The sequence below is a fragment of the Lithobates pipiens genome, unplaced genomic scaffold (assembly GCF_037356315.1).
Source record: "Lithobates pipiens isolate NorthernLeopardFrog02 unplaced genomic scaffold, aLitPip1_a1.2 Scaffold_13, whole genome shotgun sequence".
Lineage (NCBI taxonomy): Eukaryota > Metazoa > Chordata > Amphibia > Anura > Ranidae > Lithobates > Lithobates pipiens.
In genome coordinates, this window is record NW_027507718.1 from 53,214,829 (window position 1) to 53,223,864 (window position 9,036).

General features: G+C 36.3%; 1 protein-coding gene across 2 annotated transcripts in view; it reads right to left on the reverse strand.

The window, feature by feature from the left end:
• Positions 1 to 8,031, reverse strand: part of NFIB (nuclear factor I B) — a 611,459-nt gene extending 603,428 nt beyond the window's left edge. Inside the window, exon 1 of one of the 2 annotated variants that reach the window (XM_077475108.1) lies at positions 7,879 to 8,031. In XM_077475108.1, the coding sequence (XP_077331234.1) occupies positions 7,879 to 7,974 (96 nt within the window). In that variant the 5' untranslated portion in view covers positions 7,975 to 8,031. The remainder of the gene's footprint in view (positions 1 to 7,878) is intronic. The other variant, XM_077475113.1, reaches the window with a different exon arrangement.
• Positions 8,032 to 9,036: the final 1,005 nt, after the last annotated feature.

Sequence of the window (9,036 nt, forward strand, 5' to 3'; positions counted from 1 at the left end):
GAGTATATAGTGCCTGGGGGACCCCCACACCATTTTTTAAAACATTTGGGTGCAGGGTTCCCCTTAATATCCTTACCCTGAAGGTCTATATTGCCGGGATCCGACAATACATTACAGCCGCGAGCAGTTTTATATAACATTTTTTCCTTAAAAATGTCATTTTGCTGTGGCACTATAAAGATGGGAAAGAAGCGCTACTTTACAGGCATACTAAGGACACCCCCAGGCACGATATTTAAAGGAATATTTCATTTTCATTTCATTTTTATTGTTTCACTTTAAGCATTATTAAAATCACTGCTCCTGAAAAAACGGCTGTTTTTAAAACTTTTTTTTGCATTGATACATGTCCCCAGGGGAAGGACCCGAGTCCCCAAGTCCCCAAACACTTTTTATGGCAATAATTTGCATATAAACCTTTACAATTAGCACTTTTGATTTTTCATGTTCGTGTCCCATAGACTTTAATGGTGTTTGTGTGTTCAAACTAATTTTTTGCCTGTTGCGAACCGAACTGGGGGGGTGTTCAGCTCATCCCCAGTGGCCACCCCACACATTCTAATGCCCCCCTTTCCAACTGCAATTGTGGTAATGGTGGTCTTACGAAAAAAAAAGTAAGAAAAATAATTTTCAATAAAAATGATTGTCTTGAAAGTAGGGGGCAACAAATGCGCACCTTCCCTTTTCTTATAACAAATGTGCACCTAACCCTTCTGGAACTGTACCATGCCGAACCCTTTCCCCTTGCAAGGTACCCACCTCAGGTAAATGTGTATGGATATATAGTACTCCTTGTTACTCATTCACAAACAAAAAGGGAGAAAGTAAAAAAACAAAAAAACAACCACCTAATGAAAAAGTTCTTTATTAGGGCTCATTCACACATATGTTGATTATGAAGAACAAAGAAACGGTCATAGTGTTTATGACATGTTTTTCACACATTTTTGTTTTTTGAAGCATTGAAAAGACATCAGGGAAGCTTGTTAAAAACCCATGAAGGTGTTGTTTTTTTCTAGGGGAAGGGCCTAAAGGGAAGTGATGTAGAGGAAACATCTGCTTTTCAATGTGGTTAGGATGTTTTGTGAATTCTGTGCGAGATGGATTCACATACTTTGATCTCTTTGACACTTCCCTTGGTCCTGCTCAAGATGAATGGAATGAATGGAAAGAATGGCCCAGTGGAAAAAGAGGAAGGTGTGGCGCCAGTATTGTGTGCATTCCATAGTCTAATAGAGGATTTTCAAGCACCATTTCCATACTCTTTACCAGTGAGTTGGTGTACCCCCAAAAGTTGCACTGCCTTTTGATTGGGAGTGAGTGGATTCCATAGCTGATATTTGTCTCATTAATAGTTATTGAATCTGCCCACCTCTTTGAGTACTGATACATTAATATCAGCCTTCCTCACTTGCTGGCACTGTCATTTCCATGTACCGACATGTTCTGGCAAGTTTGTTTTCTTGCACTGACACTTGCTGGAATGGACGCTTTGCTGACACAAAAAGCTTGGCACTGACAATAATGCTCAATCTTTCTGCTTCTGCCTGGCATTGTCAGTATTGCTGACTGGCTTGATGCTTTTGACTGCACGCAGAAGCAAATGATGTTACCACATGGCTGCTCTGTACAGCCAGGAAGTGACTGGAGCTGCTCTGTCCTAGTTCTCTATTATTTTCCAGTGCATTCTGGGATACACAAATCTCCACTATCTTTCTCCCCAGTACCCAGCTAAAATTTTATAAATGCTTCACTAACACACCATAAATGCTATAGGTATGGTCAAGGTGCAGTTACAGCACGCTACCAATAAAATTAACGGAGGCGGTTGATAGACAGCAAGGCCTCCTGATATGCTACAAGTTTTTTAACACAACACAATAGTACCACACCTTTGTATATTACACTTTGCGGTGCCTATTGTAATATTCGTGGATGGCATTTTAGGGCGGCTATGAGGCATTAAAAGCACTGTTTAAATGTCACTTAAATACAGTGTATTGACACAAGTGTGATTGAGCACTAAGAAAAAAAAAGAGACAATTCCCCCAGATGTAATTCCAACATCAATCACATCATCCAATGATTTAGCTCCCTGTTAATCCTGATGACCCACAGCCCAATCCTGTGGACCTGCCACTACTCCTGTCACAACTGAGAGATCCCTGGCTGGCCAGGGATAATGAGTGACATCACTGACCATATGACAGATCCCCAGCTGCTGTTTGTAAAAAAACATGTCACTTTTAAAGTAATACAGCTATCCATGCCCTATTTAACAATAGCTTGCAAATTAGCCTCTTAAAAAATCCAGAAAAAAAAAAACAAGATTCGGTCCCATAGATTTCAGTGTCATTGGTGTTATGTTCAGTGTTTATGTACTACCCATTGTATTTGTTGAACGTCCAGTGAATTTTGCCTGGTTCACTCATCCCAGCCACTAAAATCTTACATAATCTTTAACATGATATTATCATTTGGAAATGCATTTGTTTATTTTGTTGATAGCTTTCATGAAAATAACAGGTAGTGACACTGATATAAAGGTGCTTATTTGAGCCTGTCAAGTACTATTCCAAATAAAACTATACGCTACTGTGCTGATGCGCATTGCCCTAGCATATTCCACTGTTGTCACCATTTGAAATGGACCTTCTATTGAAAGCGCACCCACCCAAAAAGATGATTAAAAAATAAATCTGTTGCTCAAAAAAATGTTGCATTTGGTAAGCATGGGTAACGCCTCACTGCTACCTTCTGGGGTAGCTGTGTGCTCAAAAATCCTTGAAAATACACCGCTGCAATGGGCTGAAGTACAGTCTTGCAAGATTTCTAGTACCCATTCATCCCAGGAGATAATAGAGAGGCACAATAGTGAGGCACAGCAATATCACCCGCACTTCCTGGAACTGGGACCAAGGAAAGTACTTTTATTCTTTTTTTAGCAACAGCTTTGCTTTTGAAGTGCCTTTGCAAGTAATTCGTCTTTGGTAGTGGGGTGATCTTAACAGAGCAGACCTTCCATTTTCAAAAAAAGACCTGTGAAACAATTCCCACCATCAAAAATTAGGAAAAATACATGAAGCCTGTTATCACTGTAGTGCATGTGGACAGGAACAAGCTCCCAGACACAAGCAATTGTGCTGCAAGTTTGAAATTGACTTGCTAAGCTATTGCTAGACTTGCCAGGCTTCACAAGTTTTTTGCACAATTGTAGCAAGTCCGCATTGCATGATTCCAGATCAACTTTCTTTGCAAACATTCTGCAAGTCTGCTACAAGTTCTTATTCAGTTTTGTTGTGTATGTTGTATATGTAGTCATCCTACAACAGGGGTCACTATGGCTGAATTTTCATGCTGTAGACTTGCAGAGTTCTTGCTGCAGACTCACCACTGCAACTTTGCTCTTTCTAGAGACCTGCCACGCAAATTTGCTACAAATTGTAAACGTGTCACTTAGAACTTGTGCTTCAAGTGCTCTGCAAGTGCACAACTTGCTAGTGAAAATGTGCAGCAGGTTAACAGACTTGCAATTCAACACTGCCACACATTTGTGGGAAGTTATCCTTTCCATCTTGGCTATAAAGAGGCTGCAGAACAATAGCAGCATTAAAATGTAACAAAGCATGAAAAAAAAGATAAAACCTTTCCTTCCTTTGCTCCTAAATTCTGGAAGATACACAGTAATATCTTTTCTGCAAGACATTGAATGAGGCTTTACATTAACTTTAACAGTCACACCAGTGTAAAAAAGCACCACACCAATTTCTGCCTATGCACTTTATTAGCCACATTCCCTATATTTTCCTATTTTCCCTATCACAGCTAAAGCACATTATCAATATGACTGTCATGACATCCTCTTTTAATAGTGAGGGAGCTGACGTATCAAAAAGCCCCTTATTGACACTTTTAAGCCAGCTGACTTCAATTCAAAGGCCAGGCAGTGCATTACAGTTAAAAAGAAATCGGTGGATTCCCACATTAGCTCACCGGGCCAGTGAACCTCAAACACACAGAATTAGCCGTAAACCCCATGATAGCAGCGAACTCAAACCACATACCGTACCTATCAGCTACTGCTATGGAGACTAAAAGCACACAAGAATTAGATTCCTTTGCACTTCTGCAGTGTGGGTCACAGCATGTGTGTTAGTAAGACAGACGCCCAGACTTCTTAGTAGTCATAAGGTCATTTAAGGCTGCAGGTTGAAGACACTCATTTTATTGTAGCATTATTAGACACTAATCAGATGCACATTAAAACCCTACAGAAGGTTGTAAATATTAGTTAAAATAAGATAAGCTACTATAAATTGTATTTTATTGACAAAACAAGGCTGACTAAAAAAATATAAGCTACAAAAAATTATGCTGGCCCTTCCAACAAATGCCAGAATTGCCAAAATGCCTACTATATAAAGTTAAAGTTTGATTATCATTTTTTTGTTGTATTTACAGCTTTGCAGCGTAGTTTTAAAGTTCACACGACTTTAAGATTTGAAATTAAAACCATCATAAGGCAGCATTTATATTGTAAAATGGGGATATGTATAAGAGGCCTTGGCATATGAAGGTTTAAAAAGTTGAATATAAAATTGATCAAAGCTTCACTGGACTAACTGGGCATTCTACTGATTCTTACTGATTTAGTAATAGATCATTTTGAATTTTGCCACAAAAGAAACACAAACTATAATATCCAGTTATGCACAGATCTTACATAAAAGTAAATGTTTTCTTGCTCATGTTTAACCTTTAAAAAAAAAACTGAGATTAACAGAGCATTTAAAAATAAATACAAATAAATAAATATATAAATATATATATATATATATATATATATATATATATATATATATATATATATATATATATATATATATATATTTATTTATTTATTTATAACTTTAGACAATATTTGCTGGTGATTGAGTTTTTTTTTTTATAAGGGACCTAAGTGAATAGTAGCAGTAAAAACACTTGGTGACCAAGGGGCTTAGTTTTCACCCTAACCTGTGTACAACTTTAATTGCCAATCGGGTTTAGAAAAACTAGAAAAAAAAGCAAAACACGTAAATTCCACTGTACATGATTGGGTAGTTAAAGAAAACATGGGTTAAGGTAAATGTTTCTTCATTAGTAAATTGGCTCTATATTTACTAACTTTTCAAAAAGTTTGTCATAACAGATTTAAGAGATCTCAAAATGGAATAATATAGTAATGTGGGATAGCATGAATTTACACTTCAACCTATATCTTAGTAAGTCACTGAAAATGTTAGTTCTATTTTGACTCTATTGTCTTTAAAAAGAGTTTAAAATTATCTTTCAAGAGATAAGTTAAAATGTACAAAACAAAAAAGCGTTTAAAAAAAAGTTTTATCATGCTCCTAATGCTTTATTAATTCATTGTAGAAAACAGTTCTTGCTTTTTATTCAGTATTATTCCACCTTAATTACTACATATTTTTACATCTTATCTTATACATAATAAAGGTTGAAACTGTTATTTAATTTAGAAAAAATAAACTAGTAGCTGATAATATTTATGTATGTAACCATAAGTCAAATAGGTACGTTGTAAAGATATATGTTATATACATATGTAGGTTAATTAGGTCAAGTAACCTATGAGAACACAGAAATGAGAGACATTTTTGTAAGAATTCTACTAGCGGTATTTCATTATATTAGTCGCATTTTAATTTGAGGCAATTTGACAAGAACACAATTTGTAATTTGTAATATGTTTTCAAACTCATTTCAATATTTGTTTTTGAAAATTAAGTGTTAGAAATGTAAAAAGGCATAACTTTATTTATTAACTTTTTTATATATGTATGTGTGTGTGTGTTTTACATTTATTAATAATTATAGACAAAAAATCTATTATTTGTTTTATTTAGTTGTTCTAATGTATAATATATAACTGCAAACTAACACACACCACACAATATATAATGGTAATTTTATGGAACTTTGAATTGCATATTTGTTAAGAAAAATAGTGTATAGAGTGTATTTAACTCATTTATAATAAACAAAAACACACTTTCATATCTTCTGTACGCAAACACAAACCTCTAAAAAGCAGACATACCCAGCCATCTTTTTTTAGACAGTTGGCATAACAGATGTAAACAGCCTGTAACATTGAGCACATGACTCATCTCTAAAGACCTCACAGTTACAATACTATAACGCACACATATTTGGCACACATTGCTTTCACAGAACTTTTAGCTGATCATAACAAACTGCACATGCTGACCCACAATAAAAGCCATTTTCCCAGCACTGTGGTTTGAATGCTCTCTGAACAATTTATTAACATAGATTATTATCAAATACTAGTGACAAATCAGAATTCTATTTCACTCTAGCAGACTAAGGCAATATAAATTCTCGTCATCTCCCCAAACGTGAACCTAGACTGGATTCAATGTCAATCCTCATTATTCATTTGAGAACAGAAACAGTAACTTAAACTAAATCTATATGAGCGTCGTAGTATAATATAATTTTCAGCTATCAGAATATTCTACAGAAACTAGAGTATTTAAGATTGCTACAGGAAAATCATACAACTGAGCAAGCAAAATCAATCTCACACACAGGAGGCTCAAGAAGGATGTTGTTGCAACCACCCACCTTTTCTTAAAATAATACCAAAATTAATTTTGTTAAATATTCCTTGCAGAGTTGAGAGAGGATATCAGCCATAATGAGAGAGCTGCTGTCTGCTTAGACAGTACAACTCACTGTCCACTGTCTCCTACATCACTGAGCCAAGATGAAAGTGCCTATTGTCTGAAAACTGAACTAATTGTAAAAAGATACTCAGAGCAGTAAGCATAATAATTATCCAAGCAAAAAACAAGCAAAGGCAATCAAGTGTAGAATGAAAAGAATAAAAACACTGGCAGAGAAAGCAACCTAAGAATGAAATTAATATTCATAATGGAATGTCAGTCAGTCCAGTTCCCCATTCACAGCTTCGTTGTTGCATACAAGAGGCCATTGTCTCCTGAGGAGAAAATCAGTATCTGAAGAGGAGAGGAAAAAAAAATCCCATGTAGCAGAAGTGAGAGGAGAAAAATACTTTTCTTTCTCTAGACACTTGTTACTGGTCCCACTGTTCCCAAGCTCAGAAAACTTTGTGGCTTGCTTTCCTTCACCGGTAACATTAAAAGTGGTTTTGAAGATCCACCCTCTCTATCACAGCTGCATTATATGGGCAAAAAAAAAAAGCCACGCTCTAGCAAACAATGAAAGGAAAAAGGATGGAATATGCATAGCCTCATTAAGTAAATTTAATTACGCCAGGCGGAATATTAATCAGTGATTGCTCCAATTAGTGTATTCACTGTAAGGACGGAGGACGTCAAATTAAACTGAAGTGCAAGGGACAATCACATACTGATTAGGAAGCTGCATACAATGTGACACAATGAGTCCTTTAAATAATTATTAGGAGGAAAACAGACTAAAGAAGCAGATTGTTCTGTTTTAGGATCATCTCAAGAACAATTAGCCAACAGTGTGATGACATAGCTGCCTGAGACTGCTTCTAAAGCTCCACTCGCATACGATCCAACTTGGCGTACTCGATGAAAACATTTTTTTCCTCTTTTTGTTAAGAAAAAGTCACATCGTCCTGTCTGGGTTTATAAAGAAAGCCAAAACATCCAGCCACAGCAAAGGAGAGAAATCTTATCTAACTCATTGATATAGTCTGGGCATTGTAGCTGAACTTGAGCCTCACACTTCACCGACACTGAACTTTACAACACGTGCATTGCAACAGTGAAGGAGGAGTTCAAGGGTGGACAAAAACTTACGAAGCAAGAAAAAAATGTTATCAAGCCAACTTACCATCCACCACGTCCTGGCTGACATGTCGTAACATAGTTGCCATTTTATGGAGCTGTCCGATGCTTTCCCAGCCATTACGCTGTCAGCAACCTTCATCAGATGCAGCTGAATGGGGAGATAAGACACCTAATCAAGAACCCATCAGCAGTGGCTTGCTAGGCTACATGTAGGCCAATCCTTATCAGACTGCATCATGGGAAAAGCTTCTTTATTAGCAAGAACTCCAACCTCAATGATATAAAGATCAGTTTTTTCTTTCCTTCCTGCTCTTGTCTAAAGGGATTGGTAAAGCTATCATGTGCTCTTTCTGTATCATGTGCACCAAGAATTAAGTAACTTGCAAGTGGGTGTCTAACTAATTTGCCTGCCTATGAAGACTAAAGTTTATTTGCATTCCCATCTGTTGAATATTGTTTGACATGGTCCACACTCTGCAAAGAGTAGATAAAGAGGGTGAAAAACAAAAGAGAGGATTTAATTCTATGGGATATAATTGCTCAGCATTCATTATTCCCACCCCCACTTAGACATAACAGTCTCATTATCACAGCCAGAGGCTTGTTTCAGATGTCACTTATGCAGCCACACATACATATACACATGCACACACGGTGGAACACACAGGTAGCAACTCAGACTGGGCACATTTTGGCAAGGGCTGCAAGCCTCATCTAAGCTAAATGGACACATGGAATCAATTTCAACATTTTTTAACTCATTTGTGATCTGTACCAGAATATGGCAGCGTATAACAGATTTAATATGATTAAATCCAGTCTTGGTTGTGTGGGTGGCAAATTCTTTTTTAAGGATGGGTAGTCTTCAGAATCCGGAAAGCTAAAACAAACTTGTTATGAAAAAACTTTACTTATTCCTTTTATCCTATTGTGTAAATTGACAAATATGGTGTTGCACATACAAAGTATCAGGCTATCTGGGATATTAGGCTAAAATCTTTATTTTGCATGGTGTAAAATTGTAAGGGAGGTGAGAATGTGCATGTGTATATATATATATATATATATATATATATATATATATATATATATATTATATTTGATTAACTGAACATATAGATCATATGCTGCTTTCCTATTATATGCCTAGGAATCTGTACACCAAAAAAGTCTTTATTGCTATCCTATACATTAAAGAGCA